The sequence below is a fragment of the Danio aesculapii genome, chromosome 19 (genome assembly GCF_903798145.1).
Source record: "Danio aesculapii chromosome 19, fDanAes4.1, whole genome shotgun sequence".
NCBI lineage: Eukaryota > Metazoa > Chordata > Actinopteri > Cypriniformes > Danionidae > Danio > Danio aesculapii.
The window spans coordinates 6,266,639-6,291,215 of NC_079453.1; the positions used below are offsets into that span (position 1 = coordinate 6,266,639).

At 36.3% G+C, this 24,577-nt stretch overlaps 2 protein-coding genes across 4 annotated transcripts in view; both read left to right on the forward strand.

Annotated features, from left to right (window-relative positions):
- Positions 1–10,734, forward strand: part of stard3 (StAR-related lipid transfer (START) domain containing 3) — a 28,978-nt gene extending 18,244 nt beyond the window's left edge. For both annotated transcript variants that reach the window (XM_056480243.1, XM_056480244.1), the window contains exons 12-15: positions 2,849–2,928; positions 3,057–3,161; positions 7,563–7,656; positions 9,298–10,734. In XM_056480243.1, coding sequence (XP_056336218.1) covers positions 2,849–2,928; positions 3,057–3,161; positions 7,563–7,656; positions 9,298–9,405 — 387 coding nt within the window. In that variant the 3' untranslated portion in view covers positions 9,406–10,734. The remainder of the gene's footprint in view (positions 1–2,848; positions 2,929–3,056; positions 3,162–7,562; positions 7,657–9,297) is intronic.
- Positions 10,735–15,174: 4,440 nt separating this feature from the next.
- Positions 15,175–23,415, forward strand: mreg (melanoregulin). Of its 2 annotated transcripts, XM_056479838.1 has the most exons (7): positions 15,175–15,192; positions 15,310–15,423; positions 15,599–15,705; positions 17,731–17,893; positions 19,091–19,181; positions 20,905–21,068; positions 22,577–23,415. In XM_056479838.1, exons 3-7 carry the CDS (start codon positions 15,614–15,616, stop codon positions 22,769–22,771), a joined length of 705 nt encoding a protein of 234 aa, XP_056335813.1. In that variant the 5' UTR covers positions 15,175–15,192; positions 15,310–15,423; positions 15,599–15,613; the 3' UTR covers positions 22,772–23,415. The 2 variants fall into 2 exon arrangements, with proteins under 2 accessions (XP_056335813.1, XP_056335812.1); XM_056479837.1 differs by lacking the exon at positions 15,175–15,192 and having other exon boundaries at positions 15,225–15,423.
- The last annotated feature ends 1,162 nt before the right edge of the window (positions 23,416–24,577 follow it).

Below are 24,577 nucleotides of genomic sequence, written 5' to 3' on the forward strand. Positions count from 1 at the left end.
AAACACAAATGCGCCACGCAAAATTTAAAAAAAATCATTGAATAAAAATACATTGATTAATTCAATGTACTGATTTGCTACTCTACTGCTTCTTCCGAGGCCAGATTTGTAATTGCACCGCCTCCAAGAGCTTTTTTTTAAGCTATGACCAACAAACTCTGAATCTTATCTAATGCTGTTTTATGGAATGCTATTCTAACTGATCAGACTGACCAGTGTTTCACAAACTGGACAATCAAATATACACCATTCATTCATTCATTTTCTTTTCGGCGTAGTACCTTTATTAATCAGGGGTCGCCACAGCGGTAATTAACCGCCAACTTATCCAGCATATGTTTTACGCAGCGGATACCCTATCAGCTGCAACCCATCACTGGGAAACCCATACACACTCATTCGCACACATACATACACTATGGACAATTTAGCCTACCCAATTCACCTGTACCGCATGTCTTTGGACTGTGGAGGAAACCCACGCAAACGCAGGGAGAACATGCAAACTCCACACAGAAACGCCAACTGACCCAGCCGAGGCTCGAACCAGTGGCCTTCTTGCTGTGAGGCGACAGCACTATCTACTGTGCCACTGTGTCGCCCCAGATATACAACAAATCATGTTAACTTAAATTGAGGGTATCAAAACATTTAAACAAACTCTTACAGAGTATATGAAAAGTTCAGATGCAAAAACCTCCAAGTGCCGTCAGAAATTTCCATAGAAAATTAGACTAATGTTTATGTCAAGTTATTTAATTTCAACGACCATGAAAAGAAAAAATTCTGTCATGAAATTGAAATTACTGAACCTACACACAGGAGCCTGGTAATGTAAATTTTTGAGGTAAATTTCAGATGGTATTTTGAGTTTTTTTGCATCTGAACTCTTCATATACTTTCATATGTTTCCTCCTTCAACCCAGTTCAAAACCTTCAGATTTTCATTTATCACAAGCAAAGCCTAGCCACTTGCTTATGGCGTGTTAGCATGTAAAGTTATGCTAGCAACATGGTTAAACATGCTAATAATATCTTAAAACATGTTGGAAACAATGGCAGTGTTAATTTTTAAAACATGTAAATGACTTGTTTATGTGTTTGCAACTTTTTATTCATACTAGGATTGTTTTAAAACATGGTAGAAACATGTTGGTATATGCTAGCATTCATTGTAGTTAAATCAGACTAACATTGTATGTTCAAATGTTGAAAAACAGGTTCATATTTATTTCCCTTTCAGCAAAATTTAAAATGATTTATCTGTAAAGCAGATTTATACGAGAGGATTTCTCAAGACCGCATAAAAACAGCCAAACCTTTCAATCTAGTTCAGAGGTGCCCAAACTCGGTCCTGGAGAGGCGATGTCCTGCAAAGTTTAGTTCCAACCACAATCAGACACACCTGTGCTAGCTAATCAAGCTCTTATGCTGCGGTCACACTAGAGTTTGTGCGTGTGAAATTCTGTTGTACGGTGCTGCAAAAAGGGTGGGATTAAATGAGATGATTAGACATTTAAAAAAGTGAGCGATTGCTCCATGTTTTAAATTCCTGTCCAGAGAGGTCATATTTTGATCTTCGATTGCACGCTTTGCACCGTATCGAACTGCAAACGTTCGCTTTCAACGTTTTCGGTCTGACGCATTCGTGTGCGTATGAATGAAAGTCTATGGGAAGAAAAGTGAAGCGTGACCGCCGTTTTACTAGGCTTTCTAGAAACACCCTTGCAGGTGTGTTGAGGCATGTTGGAGCTAAAATCTCCAGGAATTAGTTTGGACACCCCTGATCTAGTTATTATCAATGCTGAAAATCGTTGTCCTGCTTAATAAAGTTGTGGAAACCATGCTACAATGTTTTAGATGGAATGGAATGGAATAGAATAGAATGGAGAGTTCAAATGAACTGTATTTGAAATTTATTACAAACAAAATAACAGTAAATGCCTTTACTCTCACTTTTCATCAGTTTACTTTCTTACTGACCCCAAATTGTAGTTTATATTTGAGCAAAGTTCACCTTTAGACACTTTGTTTACTTATTGTGTAATGAACAGTAAAATAGATTTGTCAAACAGGCCTTCATCATATGGAAGACTTGGCATGTAGGGAATGTAGTTTGATCCCACCAAAAAATTGATAAGTAACCCCAAAAATAAAAATAACCACATCATTTATTCTTCCTCATGCTGTTTTAAAGCTTTGAGTTTCTTTCTTTGCTGGTTGCTGTTATCCACTGACTTCCATAGTCTTTTTTTCTACTATGGAAGTCAATGGGTGCCAGAGCAACCAGATTTTTCAAAATATCTTCTTGAAAGAGACATTTTTGGGTGAACTATTCCTTTAAATTAAGTGTTAAGTTACAAAACAAAATGTGTGCTCATATTGAATAGATTTGAGATTGCAAATGGACCCTTTTCACATTTCCGGGATTCTCAGCGTAAGTCGTGGTGAATGGGAGAGTACAACAAATAATTGTTTTACAAACCTATATGCCAATATAATAAAACAAAAACTGAACAATAGCGTTCTCAAGACTTTCAGAAAAAGGAAAAAATATAGTGTGAGACTGATAACGGCAGCCAGAAGAGAGAACAACGTCAAATTTACTGTCCTGCCCCCTATAGACTGCATTAGAAACACCTCGCATAAGCGGTAATTAGTTTTTTTAGTAATGTGATGCAGTGATGGTGTAATGCATCCAAAAAATACATATAACAGATGCACATTAAATGTTTTTTTAAAAATCTAAATATGAAAACCATCCAAGGATTTAAGATGCTGATGACCGTTAAATGCATCAAAACAGTCTTGTGAAAAGGGTCCATAATCCTCTGATTTCCATCCACAGATTTTACAGAGGGTTGATGACAACACAATGGTGTCATATGATGTGTCTGCTGGAGCAGCTGGAGGTGTCGTGTCTCCCAGGTGAGATGACTGTTTCCTGCTTTTCTCTAAGTTGAATCAATCCAAACAATGCTTTTACTCTTAATATGTAGCCATGTGAATGTTTCTACTAGTTGCAGAGAATTCAAAGTGTTTTATTTCTCATTTAGGGACTTTGTGAATGTTCGTCGGGTGGAGCGCAGACGAGACTGCTACATCTCTGCAGGAATGGCCACCAATCACAACTCCAAACCCCACCACAGTCGCTACGTCAGGTCTGCCGCATTCTCCGCCAATCAAAATGCAGAACTTGTTCATGCTGTATTCGAAATTGCCCCCTCATTTACAATTGATTACATTTATCTACTAATATAATCGACTTGAAATAGTCGATGAAACAAGTGGGTGAATTTGTGCAGTAGAAGGAATGATGTTTTGTTCGTGCTTTACTGGTTTATAAAGGATTATATTTTAAACTTCTAGGTCAGAATTATTTAACACTCTGTGACTTGACTATTAGTAGGGCTGCTCGATTATAGGAAAAGTCATAATCACGATTATTTTGGTCATAATTGTAATCACGATTATTCAAAACAACTACTGTTGAAGTCAGACTTATTAGCCTTTTTTTTAATGAATATTTTCCAAATTGTTTAACAGTGCAAGGAATTTTTCATAGTATTCCCTTTATATTTTTTTCTTCTGGAGAAAGGCTTATTTGTTTTATTTTGGCTAGAATAAAAGCAGGTTTAAATATTTTGAAACCTATTTTAAGGTCAATATTATTAACCCCCTTAAGCAATATACTTTTGATTGCCTGCAGAAGAAACTACTGATAACAATGACTTGCCTAATTAAGCCTTTGAATCACACTTTAATCTGAATGCTCATATTTTGAAAAATATCTAGTAAAATATTATGTGCCGTCATCATAGCAAAGATAAAAGAAATCAGTTATTAGAAATGAGTTTAATAAAACTATTCTGTTTAGAAATGTGTTGAAACTCAGTGCAATAGCCTAGTGGTTAGCGCACTGGCATATGGTGCAGTAGCACTTCAAGGCGTCCCGAGTTCGAATCCCGGCTCGTGGACATTTCCCATCCCTACCCCCCTCTCTCTCTCCCACTTCGCTTCCTGTCGGTAAAACTGTCCTATCCGCTTAATAAAGGCAAAAAGGCCAAAAATAAATCTTTAAAAAAAGAAATGTGTTGAAAAAAAATCTTTCCATTAAATTGTGGGTAAAGGGACGCTAATAATTCAGGAGGGCTAATAATTCTGACTTCAACTGTATATATAGTTATTTTCCTCCCTGTAAATAAGGAAAGGGAAATAAATACAATATACTAAAAATATAAATCAAACTGTGCTTTAAGCATCTTCACTGTAAGTAAAAACTTTAATTATAGCTACAAAAGTCCTTCAGTCTAGAGCAGTGAGTGATTTTGTCCTTTTGTTGTTTGATTAATAATAAAACAGTCGGCAGCAGGAATATTGCGCGCTGTCACTTTAAGAGCAGTGCGGTTCTGATTTATGGTTTCACTTTCACATGTCTTTTGATTCTCAACTCGTTTGTTTATTACACAAATGAGGGTTAATATGAAAAATCACTAAACACAGCGTTTTGACACCTATTTGACCATTAAAGCACTCACATTAAGATGACTTTAGATGTGTGAGCTCTGCTCGTCTCTGAGGCTGAGCGCACACACACAACAACATGTGATCTCATTCACTCTTTTAAAAACATGAATGATTCGAATGTACATCAATGAAAGATGCGCATCCAGAGCTGCAAAAGTTCAATTACAGCACATGCTTTTAGTAATGTTCACGTGAAACTGAGCTTAGCAAAGCAACAAATGTGTACAGCTGGAAAGGGGGCGGTATGTGATGGAATTATCATTTATCTCCATTAATGTTTTTTTCAGAATCGTTAGAAGTCAAATCGAAATCGAAACAGAATTTTCGATTAATTGCACAGCCCTATCTATTAGTAATGAAAAAAATTTATTTGTGGCATGCATACAAGCATTGCTTTATTCGTTAATTTTCCTTTGCCTAGTCCCTTATATATCATGGGTCACCTATATCATGGGTCACCACAGTGGAATGAACTGCCAACTATTCCGGCATATGTTTTACACAGCGGATGCCCTTAACCCAGCACTGGGAAACACCCATACTCACACACACAAACTCATACACTATGGCCAATTTAGTTAATCCAATTCACCATATAGTCTTTGGACTGTGGGGGAAACCGGAGCACTGAGGAAACCCACGCCAACATGGGGAAAACAAGCAAACTCCACACAGAAATGCCAACTGACCCAGCCGGGACTCGAACCAGTGACCTTCTTGCTGTGAGGCTACAGTGCTAACCACTGAGACACCGTGCCACCCAGCATTGCTTTAATTAAATAATATTTTATTTTGGAACATACACCAATACGCTTTCGATGCCATCTTGTGGTCAGACATGTAAATTCATTTGGCGAACACTCACAGTGCATTATTGGTATTTTCTAGTCCTCAAGTGTACATGGATTCTAAGCTTCATTATAGTCCAATTTGTATTCCCTTCACTAATCACTCGGATGGACGTCATAGATTAAGTTACACAAGTGTGCACTATTGGCAGTGGTATAAAGTAACTAATTACAAATACTCAAATGAGTAATTTTTCTCAGGAATTGTAATTTACTGAGTAGTTTTAAAATGTGTACTTTTACTTTCCCTTGAGTACATTTTTAGTGCAGTATCTGTACTTTTACACCCCTATTTTCCTTCAACCTGCAGTCACTACTTTCCTTTTTTTGTCTATCGGGATTAGAAAAAAGTCCTGTAATTCCTGTTCAATCAAATTGCACATAGAAGGTAAATCTCATCATAATGAACTACCTCAAGACATGGGGGCTTTATAATTGCAGAAAACTGTTTGGAAACATTAAAAGTGTCCAAGAAGATGTCCAAAATCTTTACACGCATTGACCCAGACACTGATGCATGTCACTGATCAGAAGATGACAGATGTTCACTGTATGATGACCGAATTGGCCTTAAACACCCAGCAGGCACAAGACATGACGTCAGATTGACATTGTAGCCTAACGTCTTAGGTACGCTGCATTTTGTTTGGAAATGAAAATCAGGTGGACATCAGAACTCAACGTCAGGCCAACATCAATATCCATTTTCAAATGTAAAACCAACCAAATATCATCATCTAATGATGTTACAGCTTGACACTGTGTGGACGTTACCACTATGACCGCTATCAAATGTTGGATTTTTGTTGCCATAACTGATGAATAAATGTCTGTATTTGACATCAATATGACGTTGGTTTAAGATGTTGGCTCGACGTTGGATTTTGGTCACTTTCTAACGCAACCTAAAATCAACCAAATATCATTGTCGTTTGACGTCATTTCTGGACATCAAAATAACGTTGTCCTTAGATGCTGACTAGACATTGAGTTTTGGTCACCTGACATCACAACCTGAATCTAACCTAATATTAATGTGATACGACGTTGTGTGCCTGCTGGCCAATAACTAAATACACTACAGAATATTACGTTTACACACAAACATCAAACATGCTAAATTACATGTAAATGCATCAGCTTTTTACAGCGTCATACTCACTACTCCCTACTCTTGAGTTCTTTTGAAAGGGCTACTTTTTACTCATACTTTGAGTAATATTTACAACAGATACTTTTACTTGCACTACATTTTTAGGCAAGTAACGGTACCTTTACTTGAGTATGATTTTTCAGTACTCTTTTCACCACTGACTATTGGTAGAACATCTGAATTGGTTTAAATAGAATGCCGTAAACTAATGGTCTCAATTCCTGAAGGGCCGCAGCTCTGCATAGTTTAGCTCCAACCACCTCCAACTCACACCTGCTTAATAGTGTCTAGTAGTCTTGAACACCTTGATTAGTTGGATTAGCTGCGTTTGATTAGGGTTGGAGCAAAACTGTGCTGAGCTGCGGCCCTCCAGGAATCAAGACCTATGCCCTAAACCCTTGAAAACTTAGGAACTACGCTGTTGTGATGTCACAATTGCATCGCATTGCATTCGAGAGCATGGGACATATGAAGCCAACTCCCTCCCTCAGTCAAAATCGAGGGATACAGGGTATGTCAATGTAAATCTAAAAGTGGACTGGAATGTAGTCATAGACTTGTTATTGCTAAGCATTATGGGATTGATTGAGTGCACTTGATCACGTCCACTATGGTTTCAGACACCACTAGAAATGGCTTCTAACTCGAGGAGTGCACTATTTAAGGGTATAGGGGGTGATTTTGGATACAGCTTCTCTCTGTGTGAAGAAGAAACATTATGAATGGGTTCATTTTGAGTCAAGCCAAATCAACTGTGTGAAAAAGAACAAGATTGAACTGATGTCTGGGCAAAATGTTATGTTATCTGCTGTTGTGATGTCTAGACTTTTAATTGATTTGACTTTCTAAAGAGTCATTAGATGATCTTGTCTTGTCTTTTTTTAAACTGAAATGGGGTAACAATGGAGCATTGTGCTGTTTTAGAATAGCTTTTTAGGCATTTCTTATAATTGTTTTAATTTAGAAATGTTGTATTTTGAGTCTGTTTTGTCATTTTGTAATAAAGAGCTATTTTAAATCTCTCTGTGTTTCAGAGGGGAGAACGGTCCTGGTGGATTTGTGGTGTTGAAGTCCAGCAGTAATCCTTCAGTTTGCACCTTCATCTGGGTTCTCAATACAGATCTTAAGGTAAGACTAGCAAGAGTACCACTTATTTGTGAAGTTTTAAACTATTTAAATGCACTGATAATAAATGGTTTTTAATTTGAAAAAGTGTATTGTTTGTGCGATTATTTCTTTTTTTTTTTTAATTTATTTATTAATTTTTTTTTCACATAATTGTGCAGCTCCTGCAAATCATCCAGATTTCATATTCAGCTAATGGATGATAAAATCTAGTCTCTGATGAAATCTATTAGACATACTGAATTTTCCAGAATATAAGTCATGTTTTATCATTTAAAACATGCTGTGACTTGTATTTACAAAGCAGCTTATACTGTATAATAAAATGAACGCTAAAATATAGTAAATATTTCACACTTGACTAGTTTCAGTTTCACTTTAAGTCTGTATGCATTGGAAAAAACAGTTTATAGTGAATGATACTAGAATTTCAGTTTTGTAACTCTTTGTGTTCTGAATGTTGTTGAAGTATTACCGATTTGTTGTGGAGTGAGGGGAAACTGATATGTATGTTTATGTCACTGACACTGTATGATTTGTCTGTGAATTATTCTCCATTGAACCACATCTAGAGGATTTTTTTAGAATCAGAGCTGTGATGAAAAATTGTTCTAGAAATCAATTCTGCATTGATTCTGACATTAACAAAAAGCTGTTAGCCTAGAGCACCCTCTGTTGTTTAAAAACTAGCCTAGAGTGCCGTCTGCTGTTAAAAAATAACCTAGAGTGCCCTCTGTTGTTTAAAAACTAGCCTAGAGTGCCGTCTGTTGTTTAAAAACTAGCCTAGAGTGCCGTCTGCCGTTCAAAAACTAGCCTAGAGCACCCTCTGTTGTATGAAAGCAAGCCTAAAGTGCCGTCTGCCATTTAAAAACTAACCTAGAGTGCTCTCTGTTGTTTAAAAACTAGCCTAGAGCACCATCTGCTGTTAAAAACTAACCTAGAGTGCCCTCTGTTGTTTAAAAACTAGCCTAGAGCACCATCTGCTGTTAAAAACTAACCTAGAGCACCCTCTGTTGTTTAAAAACTAGCCTAGAGCACCATCTGCTGTTAAAAACTAGCCTAGAGCACCATCTGCTGTTAATAAGCAACATAGAGGGCCCTCTGTTGTTTAAAAACTAGTCTAGAGCGCCGTCTGCTGTTTAAAAACAAGCCTAGAGCACCATCTGCTGTTAATAACTAACCTAGAGGGCCCTCTGTTGTTTAAAAACTAGCCTAGAGCGCCATCTGCTGTTAATAACTAATCTAGAGGGCCCTCTGTTGTTTAAAATTTAGCCTAGAGCACCATTTGCTGTTTAAAAACTAGCCTAAAGTGCCATCTGCTGTTTAAAAACTAGCCTAGAGTGCCGCCTGTTGTTTAAAAACTAGCCTAAAGTGCCCTCTTTTGTTTAAAAACTAGTCTGGAGCGCCATCTGTTGTTTAGAAATTGCCTAGAGTGCCGTCTGCTGTTAAACTAAGCTCAGAATCTATTTCTCGAACAATTTTTCACCACAACTCTAGGTTAAAACCACCTAGCAAGTCCTTAGTAACACGCTAAAAAAATACAAAAATTCTCAAATATTCTACAAAGTATTTATTTATCAAAAATAGATACTAAACATATAACTTTATAGTTATTGTACATTTATTATATTATTTTATTTACAGGGTCGCCTCCCACGTTACCTCATCCACCAATCTCTGGCCGCCACTATGTTTGAGTTCATGTCTCACCTCAGGCAGCGTATAAATGAAGTCCACATCTCCTACCGGTGACCTACTGACTTTGACTCTTTACCTAAGCACAGTTTACATCGTGGTGACTTCAAAGTACACACTGTGCCATATTCATCCTCCTGTGCGAACAAGAGTCGTCATGAGGAGTCGTCCCCGTTACATTTGACCGGTGGGACATTGTTACGGTTAACTGCGTCTTCGAAAATCTGGCTGCTCCTTATACTGACATTAAAGTTGATGTAGATGTACTACAGGAGCACATGAGGTCATAACGCAAATGCCACAGGAGCCGGAATCATGCAAATATAAGGAGAAATGCATGTGTTTCTAATATCAGGTGTGCCTAAAACTCACTGTCGCCCCCTAGTGAACACGACTGAAGACTGGGATGCTTTCTAGATGAGATTCTGAGCCAAATACGCTGTGGTTTCTCATTCTGCTTTTACTCGGGCCTTAATCAAGCACACACAGTCATACTAATTAATTTTTGTTATATTACATATTATGTTTTGCAATTTGGCTCTTGTGGCCAATCTTTGCTGTATTAGATTATTAAATATTAGAGCATTCATCTGTAGCGTATATATATAATGGTTTTCATTTGACACATGATTATTAATTTAACTATGCATACTGTTTCGTTTATGTAATGTTGTCTAAAACCCGATGACTTCTACCAAAAACATCTGTTGTGGTGTTCATGAAATGCACTGCAACATCATTCTGCTTCATTTTAAACAAGAAACTGGTGCAAAGCAGCTTAAAGTTGATTTGTAATGAATATAACAGGCCTTTTGTTGAAATATGTGCAGTTTTTTTGGTTATCGCATGTTGGTTTGTGTTCTCACAGAGCATTACTGTCAATATTTTATTGGTTTTAAACTCATGTTAACCACATTTATGCACAAACAAGGAAGTAAGGCGTAGTCACGAGTTGTTCTGTTGGTTATAGTGTCTTATAGAAACGCCACTAGTAAATTGTGAACGTGTCCTTCATTAATGGATGCCTTGGATCAAGCAAACAATGCGTTTAATAAAGAGAAAAGACACTCTTACAGGGTATTGGATTTCATTTTATCGGCTTATCAGATTACGTCGATTTTATTTGCCCGTGTGTTGGTTTGTACTTGTGTGCCTTTGTTACGGTTTGTGATCGCTTGCATCATTTGTTTTATTTCATGATCTTTTTATTGACTGTAACCACATTTCTTTGTGCAGAGCCATTTTAAATGGCTTGAAGTCGCTTGTGATTCAGGTTGTGTGCGAATGTTATTTTTATACTGATTTGCATTAATATGAAGCTATACCGAATTCTGTCATGTGATTCAGAAATCATGATTTTTAGAAATCGACGTTTAATAAAACTAACAGACAGTTACTATAGTGTCTGTCATCTGTTATTGGGAGTGATGGAAGAAACAGATTTTCAAAGCTTCGTAATTTAATCAGTTGCTTTTTTTTTTTGTTTTTAAATGATTCATCGTTTTGAAGCGCCACCTGCTGGTGAAGCCATGTAAATGCAATAAAACTCGTTTTTTCAAACACTGTTTAATTGAAAGTATAGCCTATCAAATACCAGGGTTTCTGCGGGGTCTTAAAATGTTTTAAATCTCAAAATCCAAATTTTAAGCCTTATAAAGTCTTAAATTTAATGAAATATTGTGTTGTAGGTCTTAAATCTTTTTTTAAATAGGTCTTAATTTTTCTTTGTTCATGTATTGCTACTCAATCTGGCCAAAACCCAAACAATCGCCAACAATAAATCTCAATAAAACTTTTATTTTAAACAGTCATTTTTAACTATTTATCATAATGGTTTAATTATTTTCCTTACAGTAACATTTGTTTAAAAGTTCTCTATATATATTTACTGCTGAGGACACCGACCTGGACAGATCGTTGTGCGTAGATTTAGTTTATTATAGATTCCCAGTTCTGGGAAACACCCATACACTCTCATTCACACACACACACACACACACACACACACAAACAAACAAACAAAATGACTCATACACTACAGCCAATTTTGTTTATCCAATTGACCTATAGCGCATGTCTTTGGACTGTGGGGGAAACCAGAACCTGGAAACTTCACACAGAAATGCCAACTGGCCCAGTCAGGACTCAAACCAGTGATTGCTGTGAGGTGACAGTGCTAACCACTGAGCCACCGTGGTGCCCAATTTGAATTTTTAACAATTGAGTGATTCTTGGACTCCAACTTTCTGTACTATAGGATTTTCACAAATCTAAATGTCTGGTTTTGAATTTTAGAAAATTAAATTTGATGTTCAGAATTTTATTCATACAATCATTCATTTTCTTTATTAATCAGGGGTCGCCACAGCATAATGAGCCGCCAATTTATCCAGCATGTTTTATGCAGTGGATGCCCTTTCAGTCGTAACCCAACACCAGGAAATGTTCAGAATTTCTTCACTTTGAAAACTTGAAACTGTGTAAAACATGTTGGATAAGTTGCCGGTTCCTTCCACTGTGGTGACCCCTGATAAATAAGAGACTAAGCCAGAATGAATGAATGAATGAATTTGATGTTCAGAATTTCTTCATCTTGAAAACTTGAAACTGCGTAAAACATATGCTGGATGAGTTGGCGGTTCATTCCGCTGTGGCGACCCCTGATAAATAAAGGACTAAGCCAAAGGAAAGTGAATGAATTAATTAATTAAATTACAATTGTTAATAATTCAAATGAATACTATTCAAACTCAGATTTTTCTTGGCATATTTTAAGCTCCATATACTGTAGTTCACCCAAAAACTTTGTTTACACACCCTTGACGTGTTTCAAACCAGTTTCTTTTTTCTGTTGAACACAAAAGAATATATTTTGAAGAAAGTTGTAAATCAATGACCCCCATAGAAAAAAAAATTAATACTAAGGAAGTCAACGGTAAAACGTTTTTCAACATTCTTCAAAATATCTTCTTCTGTGTTCAACAGAGGGAAAAAAACAAACTAGTTAGGAAAAAGTCAAGCATGAGTAAACGATGGCAGAATTTTATTCTTTCAAATCTAATAAAATGTTGACTTTTACACCTTATTTTAGTGTGTATAATTAGAATTTACATTAAGAATGAGTGTATTGGCTCTTGCTGGCTTTTCTCATCTCTTTAAAAACATCCTGATATAATCACAAGGATGATTATTTGTATGTCTTTCGAGACAGCGAGAGCCTCTGGCAGAGAGAGTTGTGCTCTGTCCACCATGTGATTAAACACAGCCTATGAGCCTCTCACATGAGGATCACACATCAAACACTTCTCTGTTTCCCTCGCCTTATCAATTCAGAGCGCTGGAATTTTCCTTGGTTCTTCTGTCGATGCAGTTACATGTTTTGTGATCCTTATGCATTTGCAGGCTTATCGCTGCAAAGACTGCATATGTGAGAGGAAAACATCCCGCTGATTTAACCTGGCAGGTACAATTGAGGATGTGAAGTGTTTGTAAGTCCTCAGACTGTAAAATTAAACAGCACATCTTGTATATGCATGGCAAAATGCTTGAATGTCAGTTTAGTTCTGGAATTTTGGGACTACAAAGCGAAAACTGAAATGATCACCCCTTTTTATGATCCTTGACTGCTGATAAAACAAACAGTACATTCCTTTGTGTTTATGTTTTCTAAAACAAAAGAGACATAATTATGCTAATAAACGAAATAAATAAAACAAAACAAAATCTAATTTGTACAAATCTGAAATAAGTTTAAGCACTAAAGGAACTGGAATTAATTAAAACTGAAGAGTAATTCATCCTAAATAATATTATAATACTATTTTCTAACACTTATTATGAAATAAAATATTTAAAAAAGTATACAGTGCATCCAAAAAAGTATTGATAGCGCTTCACTTTTTCCACATTTTTTTAATGTTACAGCCTTATTCCAAAATGGATTAAAATCATTTATTTCCTCAAAATTCTACACACAATATTCCATAATGACAGTTTGAAAAAAGAGTTTATTAAATTGTTGTTATTAAATTTATTAAAAATAAAAAACCTGAAAAATCACATGTACAGAAGTATTCACAGTCTAAATTTAGTTGATTGGACATGATTTGAAAAGGCATACACCTGTCTATAGAAGGTCCCAGGGTTGACAGTGCATGTCAAAGCACAAACCAAGCATGAAGACAAAGGAATTGTCTGTAGACCTCCGAGACAGGATTGTCTCGAGGCACAAGGCTGGGGAAGGTTACAGAAAAATTGCTGCTGCTCTGAAGGTTTCAATGAGCACAGTGGCCTCCATCATCTGTAAGTGGAAGATGTTTGGAACCACCAGGACTCTTCCTAGAGCTGGCCGGCCATCTAAGCTAAGTGATCAGGGGAGAGGGGCCTTAGTCAGGGAGGTGATCAGTAACCCGATGTTCACTCTGTTTGAGCTCTAGCGTTCTTCTGTAGAGAGGGGAGAACCTCACAGAAGGACAACCATCTGTGCAGCAATACACCAGTCAGGCCTGTATGGTAGAGTGGCCAGACGGAAGCCGCTCTCCACCTGGAATTTGCCAAAAGGCATCTGAAGGACTCTCAGACCATAAGAAACAAAATTCTCTGGTCTGATTAGACTAAAATTGAACTCTTTGGAGTGAATGCCAGGTGTTATGTTTGGAGAAAATCAGGCACCGCTCATCACCAGGCTAATACCATCCCTACAGTGAAGCATGGTGGTGGCAGCATCATGCTGTGGGGATGTTTTTCAGCAGCAGAAACTGGAAGACTAGTCAGGATAGAGGGAAAGATGAACGCAGCAATGTACAGAGACATACTGAATGAAAACCTGCTTCAGAGCGCTCTTGACCTCAGACTGGGGCGACGGTTCATTTTCCAGCAGGATAATGACCCAAGGTACACCGCCAAAATATCAATGGAGTGGCTTCACAACAACTCGGTGAATGTCCTTGAGTGGCCCAGCCAGAGCCCAGACCTAAATCCTATTGAACATCTCTGAAGAGATCTGAAAATGGCTAGACATCGTCGCTTTCCATCCAACCTGATAGAGCTTGAGAGGTACTGCAAAGAGGAATGGGCAAAAATTCCCAAAGACAGGTGTGCCAAGCTTGTGGCATCATATTCAAAAAGACTTGAGGCTGTAAATGCTGCTAAAGGTGCACCAACAAAGTATTGAGTAAAGGCTGTGAATACTGATGTACATGTGATTATTCAGATTTTTTATTTTTAATAAATTTGCAGCAATTTCAACAAATCTGTTTTCACATTGTCATTATGGAGTATTGTGTGTAGAATTTTGAGGAAATAAATGAATTTAATCCATTTTGGAATAAAGCTGTAACATAAAAAAATGAGGAAAAAGTGAAGCGCTATGAATACTTTCCAGATGCACTGTATGTATATATATATACATATATATATATATATATATATATATATATATATATATATATATATATATCTATATATATATATATATATATATATATATATATATATATATATATATATATATATATATATATATATATATATATATTCTAGTTTTTAATGCTTTTATCATTTTGAACATTTATCAAAGCATGAATAAAAATCACAATAAATTCTAAATGATTCCAAATGAACGCTGACCTGCTGTTCCACATTTCTTAAGTCTGCTATTTATCAGTCTGATTATTTAGCCAGCGTTCGCAGGAGCTTTAGGATTATTGGTTTTCATAAGAATATGAAGCAACCGTGTTACATAATCTCTATTTTTACTTCCAACCTGCTTCGTTTTTTCACTATAACTCTTTCCAAATCTTGGATATATGCAGTGAGAAACTGAGGCTGAAATCATTCGCAGAGGTAAAAGCACATTTGTGTTTGGGGGCTGCGGGACGAGTGGCTTTATTTAGAGGTCTGTGATGGCCTCAGGTCACACAGCTCAGACTCATGACCAAACTGTGATGTTATTCATTCTAGAGAGAGAGACCGGGACGCTTTAGTCGCTCTCTGGGTCCCAAAAGATGCTCGACTTCTGAATAACTGAAAATCGCATTTAGACTTGATGGATTCAGCATTCCACCAGTTATTGGGGTGAGTAACTTAATACGGTTTTGATTCATACTCGACAAATTGCTATTCTGAGGGACGAGGTTTATCTTAAAAAGCTTTTTAATCGTCTTCAGAAATCGTACCTTTGCACTGTGAGAAGCAGGGATGTTGTTTAATGCTCATCTTGCAAATGTGAAATCTTCTGTGGATCTTCTAGTGTTGTATTTTGAGGATGGGAACCGCCTTCAAGAAGTTTTGCATCAAATTCTGCTGCTGCTGCTGCTGTGAGGATGAAGATGAGGAAGAAAAGGCGCCTTTAATTGGGTTTGATCATTTATAGTCTTCTGTCTGTAAATGTTTGAGTGTAAATGTTAATAATAATAATAATAATAATAATAAAAATAATAATAATAATAATATAATTTTGATTACTTATTTACAAAAGAAATATTCACAAACAGTGCTACCATTTGACAATAAAGACTGAAAAGTTTTGGTTTTATGTTGTTGTAAAATCATAATGTTTCTAAGGTATTACAGTATTAGGTAGTTTACCTTAATTAGGGCTTAATATTCACCTTATAGTGAATGTTCAATGTAAAATAAAATCGCAACAATAAAAAAAACCTCAAATGTGGGTTAAATATGGACAAACTTGTTAAGTAGGTTAAAGTTGGGCTAAACGTCTATATTTTTAATACTTTTTTTTAGTTTTGCGAAGTAGAAGTACTGTTTAGGTGGCACGGTGGCTCAGCGGTTATGGTTTATGCTTTTGAATTGCATTATGAGACCTTGATCTTTCTTCCGACAACTTTTAATCTTGAAAAGTTCAAAAAAGGTGGCACGGTGGCTCAGTGGTTAGCACTGTCGCCTAACAGCAAGAAGGTTGCTGGTTCGAGTCTCGGCCGGGCCAGTTGGCATTTCTGTGTAGCGTTTGCATGTTCTCTCTGGGTCGGCGTGGGGTTTTCTTCAGGTGCTACGGTTTCCCCCACAGTCCAAAAAACATGCATTATAGGTAAATTGAATAACTAAGACAACTAACATGAATGAATGAATGAATGAAAGTATTGTTTATTCTTATTATATAATTGTTATATACGTTTTACTATATAAACATAAATTGCTAAAGTATAATTTTTAAAATGATATATTAATAGCTAATTCTACTAACCCTTTGTCAATTTAAGTAAGGAATATTTGACAATGCTGAATTATCAGAAAAATAAGGCACACCCAAGGTGGTGATGCAGCCACAAAGCGAGTGATCCTTACGCCCTACTTATTGGGAAAATCTGACATTGCGATATTTTATTTTTCTTTGATATTCATATCGCAATATTTACAGTTTCACAAGATGGTTTGAATAGCACTATTTGGCGGTTTTCTGGGGAGTCTAACAGAATTCAGGTACAGAACTTGGATAAATCACAACGCAAAAAAGTTAAATTATAGTTTTGTTTTCTCATTCAGAAGAAATAATTCAAAATTAAGAATCTTTTCTTTAAACAAGCTAAATTATAACAAGCTAATTTTGTTTTTAACTTTGAAAGGTGGATATTTGGACTAGAAATAAGAAACAAAACTATTTGTTTTTTGCATAAATTCTGTATAAATGTGGTAATAAATACAATTGTGTTCCTATAACACGTCAACTATAAATGAGACTCAACATTGCATATCTTTCGATGTGACTATTGTGGATCCGCACGTTGCAATATCGACGCGGAAACGATGTATTGTGCTGGTTTAACCTGGAAGTGGTTTTAGCTGGTCTCCTAGCATGGCAATGTTGGTCAAGCTGGTTTTAGCTGGCCATTTCAGCAAGTCTTCCAGCCTGACCAGCTAAAAAAATAATTGAAACCAGCTAGACTTTCAGCTTACATGTGCATTATTTTCTTATAATTCAATTGAAAAGGTCAATTATTCCACTTTTACTGCTACTACCACACCTTAAGCCACTGTTGAGAATATGTTGTAGTCCAGTTAATTAATGCATAACGTTAATTGAAACCCCTTAAGAATGCTAACCAACCCCTCAACAGCCCTGTGGTATAATTATGTCGGCTAGCCTTTAATAGCCATAAATATAGTTTCTTAAAATGCTTAACTGATAGGCCTAATTCATAATGCAAAAGTCTTTGCTTTTCCTTTGGCTTAATCCATGATATATCAGGAGTCACCACAGCGGAATAAACCGCGAACTACCTTACTTTGTCTGCTTATGTTGAAACATCAGCCTACGAATGTTTATGCTCTACATTTTTACCTTGCCTGTTTGACGGTGCTGCGTCTTCCTAGTATTCGTCCATTTATTTAGTTTGTGTGTGTATTTGTGTGTGTTTGTGTCAGTCACGACACGCTGGACTATTTCGACCGCGAAGCGAAGAAAAGGCGGGATCAGGAGACGAACCTGTGGAGTGAACCCGGAGACCCTTCACACTCCGAGAGAGATGACGACCGCGTGCTGTACAAACTGCTGCAGTGCAGAGAGCAAACACAGCGCGGATCACGGGTATGACACAGCATAAAACGACATTATACGTTCACAAAAACAAGTCTCCGTCGTTAACCACCTGCTTAATTACACAGTAGCCTAGATGATGTCCGAAATGATGCTACCAAAGCCCATAACCAGCCTTATTTGCATATCTTCATTCGTTCATTAACTTGTTTCCCTCCTTGCTTGTTTTCTTTACATTTGAATTATTTTTATTCAAATTATCTCAGTGATATAATTGAACACATAAAATAAAAATAAAAAAATAATAAAAATGTATATTTCCCAGTACTGGGTTGCAGCTGGAAGGGCATCCGCTGTGTAAAACATATGCTGGATAGGTTGGCAGTTGATTTTGCTGTGGCGACCGGACTAAGCTGAAGGAAAATGAATGAATGAATGAAAAATGTATATATCAAAGCTAAATCTAAATGTATTACTTTATTAGTCATTTGGTCCTAGCAGCCCAACTCTATTGGGTTTCACACAATTCATTCATGCTGTCCCAACACAAATCCATTAAGTTAATGCAACTAATTTAAATAGATTCAACATAAAACATTTAAGTTTGCTAAAAATATGGCGTTGTTTCAGCTCACTAGTTAAGTTGTTTAAAAAATAAGCAAAGAAGAAATTTGAGTGTAAGTAAATGTAATTATTTTTAAAGGGGGGGGGGATGGAATTTAATGCAGTGCTTCTTGTCTGGTCTGAGACAAGCTTTATATCTTATATCTAACAGGCAGTAAAGATCGCTGATTTTTAAAGAAATCAGATCGTAAACGTGACAATTTAGTACTGGAAAACAGTTCACCGGAAGCCCTCGGGCTGCCTGGCTGAAAATTAAAATTCTGTGTGCAAATAGCCCATTCTAGATTTCAAATATATGCAATAACTTTTGTATATGTATATATATATATATATATATATATATATATATATATATATATATATATATATATATATATATATATATATATATATATAAATTAAATACCAAAAATTAATCTTGTTATTTGTCACATTAGTAACTTTATGTTTCTAATCGAGAAGTGACCTAAGTAACTTTTATTGTCCATAATATCCAAACTATCTTTTAACATTTACATTTTTTTTGAATGGGTTCAAATATATCAAACATGCCTTTTTATTTAAGAAAAAATAAAAGGGGGCGGGGGGGTGGAGAAACAAATAGTAAATGCTTTTATGTTGCAGGGCTACCGGCGTTTGAGCATTGACATCGAGGCCATGCGAGACGTAAGGAGAGAAGTGCGGGATAAATGGAAGATGATCCTGGAGAATCTGGGTAATAGAGCGATTATCTTTCTTTGATTAGAGAACAATTTGTCACTTGCTTTGTTTCCATCCTACCATCCTTTCCAACCTATTTTTATGCACATTGTGGAATATTGCATAAAAAATGCTTAATGGAAACGCCAAGACGTGCATAAATTTAGAAAATATGCATAACAAATTAAATTAAATATGCACAAAACTGAGTTAGATAAACTTTATCCGATAAGAGAAAGTGTGTGTTAACACATTTTCCAATTAAATTCCATAGTGCGCAACAAAAAAAGTCATGTGATTTTGTTTTAAAGGGGACCTCTTATCCCCCTTTTTACAAGATGTAAAATATCTGATGTATGTGTAAGTTTTCAGCTCAAAATACCACAAGAAAATGTTTAATAACTCATTAAAACTGCCCCTTTTAGGCTTTGATCCAAATTGTGCCGTTTTTGTGACTGTCACTTTAAATTTAATTGAGATTGGGCTCTTTTCAAGGCTAGAAACGTCTGTGTGTCAGCATAGCAGCAGATTCAAAACTCTAATGGCTGATGGCTGCTTCTCACTCAAGGCTGTCTATGCTAATGAGTGAGTGATTGTCACCAATGGGCGGGGCTTTCCCCCTCTGATGACATGTACAATGGAAGAATGTCAATCAAATGTTTTTATCAAGAGTGATTATAGAAAACAGAATTATTTCATTTTTGCCATTAAAGTCTGGCTATATTCATTTTGCATCATTTTAACAGATCATATGATAACAAAAATAGGCATGAAGGGACGGCATTAACAGACAAACCATCTGAGCAAGCACATTGTAAAATATCTGAAATGTTGTTTTCATCGTTCTAAAATCCCTCAGCCATCGAAGTGGTTCAGTATTATTATTATTGTCATATTATTATTACCTCCAGAACTGTCTTGAGTGTCTACTCTCTCAAAGAGTGCCTCATGCCTCCAAAAACCACCACGCGTTCATTGCATTTCGTCTTCTAAGGTGCAAGTAATTTATTAAATAAGAAATAAAGCCGCTTCCACCGTAGCAAATTCCATTTTTATATATATTTGATGCCAGTTTATCAGGAAATGATGATATTGTTTACTATGGCTGATTGGATGGAAACATTGCTTTATTCGTAAATGTTTTATGAGATATTCCGGTTTTGTGCAAAAGTTTAATTGGCATGTTTGGATGGAAACAAACACTGTAAAAATATCTGTTGATTAACTGTTTATATATTTTGTGATTGACAAGTGTTTTCCGTTTATTTACGGTTGTGAGTTGCATTATGGGATGTTGATCTCTGCTCTGTTGACTTTTGATCTTGAAAATTCAAATCGACATTTTAACAAAGTGATTTTTGTTGACATTTTAGTAGTTTGAAATCATATAATGTATAAAAATTAATAATATTTAGAGATATTATATAGATAAAGTCTGTAAAATAACAGAAAATGTACTGGCAGTGTATTACAAAATATTTGTACCATAGTCTACAACACCAACTCAGACAATATATCACTTTAAACTATTAAAAATGTCAACAAAAGTCACTTTTTTTTCACTTTTTAAGGTTGAAAGTTGTTTGAAAAAACATTGAGGTCCCATAATGAATTTCAAAAGTATAAATAAACAGGGACAAATAAAATCATAAGTCATTGAAAAATAATATGGAAAACTGCTAATTTACGGATGTTTTTTTACATTGTAGCTATTATTGACGTGTGTTTGTTTCTGTCAGGTTTCATGGCTGAAGCGGAGTCTCTGTTGAACGTGTCCGCCAGTGCTTCATACGACCGCATGAGAAACGCGGCCAGTGCCCGCAGCCTCCTGCAGACCCTCCACAACGAGACCTCCCTCTTCAACAGCAAAGAACCTCCGCCCGAGAGATACCTCTTCATCCTGGTGAGATGGTCATAACACTGCTTCCCCTGCACTTAATCTTTTTTTAAAAGTCAGAAGTCTAAAATGGTGGGCGACATGCGGTCTGATTCTTAATGGAGGTCTGGCTTTTGAAAATGTGAAAATACACTGTCTTACAAATAACAACAGCAGTGTTGTTTTATCACCATGTAGTGTTAAAACAATGTTAACAGTGTTGATTTTACACCGACCCTGAAAATTGAACACCAGTGAGTAAAAGAAAATGGTGGACACCATCATGTGGTCTGATTCTTAATGGAGGCCTGGCTGTTGAAAATGTGAAAATACACTCACACTGTCTTACAGATAACAACAGCAGTGTTGTTTTATCACCATGTTTTGTTAAAACGGTGTTGATTTTACACCAACCCTGAAAGTTGAACACCAGTGAATAAAAGAAAATGGTGGACAACATCATGCTGTCTGATTCTTAATGGAGGCCTGGCTGTTAAAAATCTGAAAATACACTCACACTGTCTTACAAATAATAACAGAAGTGTTGTTTTATTACCATGTAGTGTTAAAACTGTGTTGATTTTACACCAACCCTGAAAATTGAAGACCAGTGAGTAAAAGAAAATAGTGGACATCATGCTGTCTGATTCTTAATAGAGTCTTGGCTGTTGAAAATGTGAAAATACAATGACACTGTCTTTAATTAACAACGGCAGTGTTGTTTTATCACCATGTAGTGTTAAAACAATGTTAACAGTGTTGATTTTACACTGAACCTGAAAGTTGAACACCAGTGAGTAAAAGAAAATGGAGGGCAATGACATGTGGTATGACTCCTAATGGAGGCCTGGTTGTTGAAAATGGAAAATACAATGACACTGTGTTTAAATAACAACAGCAGTGTTGTTTTATCACCATGTAGTGTTAAAACAATGTTAACAGTGTTGATTTTTCACCAACCCTGACAATTGAACACCAGTGAGTAAAAGAAAATGGTGGACACCATCATGTGGTCTGACTCTTAATGGAGGCCTGCTGTTGAAAATCTGAAAACACACTGACACTGTCTTACAAATGACAACAGCAGTGTTGTTTTATCACCATGTAGTGTGAAAACAATGTTAACAGTGTTGATTTTTCACTGTGTAAAAGAAAATGGTGGACAACATCATGTGGTATGACTCCTAATGGAGGCCTGGCTGTTGAAAATGTGAAAACACACTGACACTGTCTTACAAATACAACAGCAGTGTTGTTTTATCACTATGTAGTTTTAAAACAATGTTAACAGTGTTGATTTTACACCAACCCTGAAAATTGAACACCAGTGAGTAAAAGAAAATGGTGGACAACATCATGCGGTCTGACTCTTAATGGAGGCCTGGCTGTTGAAAATGTGAAAACACACTGACACTGTCTTTAAATAACAACAGCAGTGTTGTTTTATCACCATGTAGTGTTAAAACAATGTTAACTGTGTTGATTTTTCACCGACCCTCCTGAACCTGCTGTCCATTTTCATTCCTCTGGCTCAGGATCGGCTCATTTATCTGGACGCCGCTGAGGATTTCGTGGCCAAAGCTCGTCGTTTCTACCCTCCCAAAGATGATGATGACGAAGAAGAAAGTAACCCTCTCGGTATTAATCTGCCCCTGCTGCTGTCTCGCATGAACCAGAACATCTCCGGAGGAGAAGATGAAGACGAGGACGAGAGCGAACCGGATGACTGAAGCTAATGGCTTTTGTTTCCAGTCAGTTCGAGGGGGTTTGGAGGTCAGTGGATTGGGACTGAAGTCGACTCGGGTAAAAGTGGATGATTGAATCGGACAGGTTAAAGGATTAGTTCACCCAAAAATGAAAATTTTCCTGTTATTTACTCACACTCAGTTTCCACCCCCCAGTCCAAAGACACCAAAGACATGCACTATAAGTGAATTGGGTAAAACAAAAATTGTCTGTAGTGTGTGTATGGGTGATTCCCAGTACTGTGTTGTGGCTGAAAGGGAATAGTTGCTGGAATAGTTGACGGTTCATTCCGCAGTGGCAACCCCTGATATATAAAGGACTAAGCCGAAGGGAAATGAACTCCAATTGGATTCAACTGAAAGAAGAAAGTCCTATACTCCTACCCTAGAATGCCTCAAAGTGTGAGTAAATCATGGCGTCATTTCATTATTGTGTGAACTAACCCTTTAAAACATAACCAGACAATTGCTTGTAGGAAAAAGAAGAGCGTTTTCACAATCATTAAAATGGCCGCAGAGCTCACATTTTATGTAACAGAATTTTAAAAGGTTTATTGAGGAATGTGGAGATTGTACGTGTGAGATGGCGAAGAGAATTTGAATAAAAAATGAAATGTTTTAGCTTGAAATGTATCCATGTTTCTTTACTGAATGTGTACCAATGAATGTAATTAGTGTTGAGTGCAGTTAGTTGAAACTAATTACTGTGGTTAAATATTTTTCCATATATACAGTGCTCAGCATATATAAGCACACCCCTCACAAATCTCTTTTAAATTCATATTTTTAAGAGGAAGCTATGCATTATTATATTTGTATATATACATTATATTAGACAGCACTGAAGCCAAATCAGTAGTGTAAGCTATTACTACTGAGCAGTGGTGTAAAGTAATAAATTACAAATACTCAAATTACTGTAATTGAGTAATTTTTCTCAGACATTTTAATTTACGAAGTAGTTTTAAAGATATATTACTTTCCCTCGAGTACATTTTTAGTATCGGTACTTTTACTCCACTACTTTATCTTGTCCTGTCTGAGGATTAGAAAAATCAGTCCTGCGATTCCTGTCCAATCAAATCACACACAGAAGGTAAATCGCATCATAATGAACTACCTCAGGACATAGGCGATGTTAGTTTGACGTTGTGTAGACGTTACCACTATGACGTCTATCAGATGTTGGATTTTAGTTGCCATATCTGATGAATAAATGTCAGTATTTGATGTCAATATGATGTTGGTTTGACGTTGGATTTTTGGCACTTTCTAACAACCTAAAATCTACCAAATATCAACGTTATTGTTGGACATCAAAATAACAAACGCTGGCTAGACGTTGAATTTTGGTCACCTGACATCACAACCTAAACCTAAACTAATATCAACGTCTTCTGACGTTGTGTGCCTGCTGGGCAATAGCTAAATGCACTACAGAATGTTACGTTTACACACATTCACAAATTACATGTAAACGCATCAGCTTTTTACAGCATAATACTCACTACTCTTGAGTACTTTTGAAAGGGCTACTTTTTACTCATACTTTGAGTAATATTTACAACAGATACTTTTACTCTGCTTACACTTCATTTTAAGGTAAGTAATGGTACTTTTACTCAAGTATGATTTTTTCAGTACTCTTTCCACCACTGCTACTAAGCCAAAGAAATGGTTTTATTTGCTTGGTTTTATTTTGTGAAACCTTGCTACGCATATGAAAATAACCGGTTTGTAAAAGCACTAAGCTGTGTGAAGATGTGTTGAATCTAGTGTGAAGATTACAGT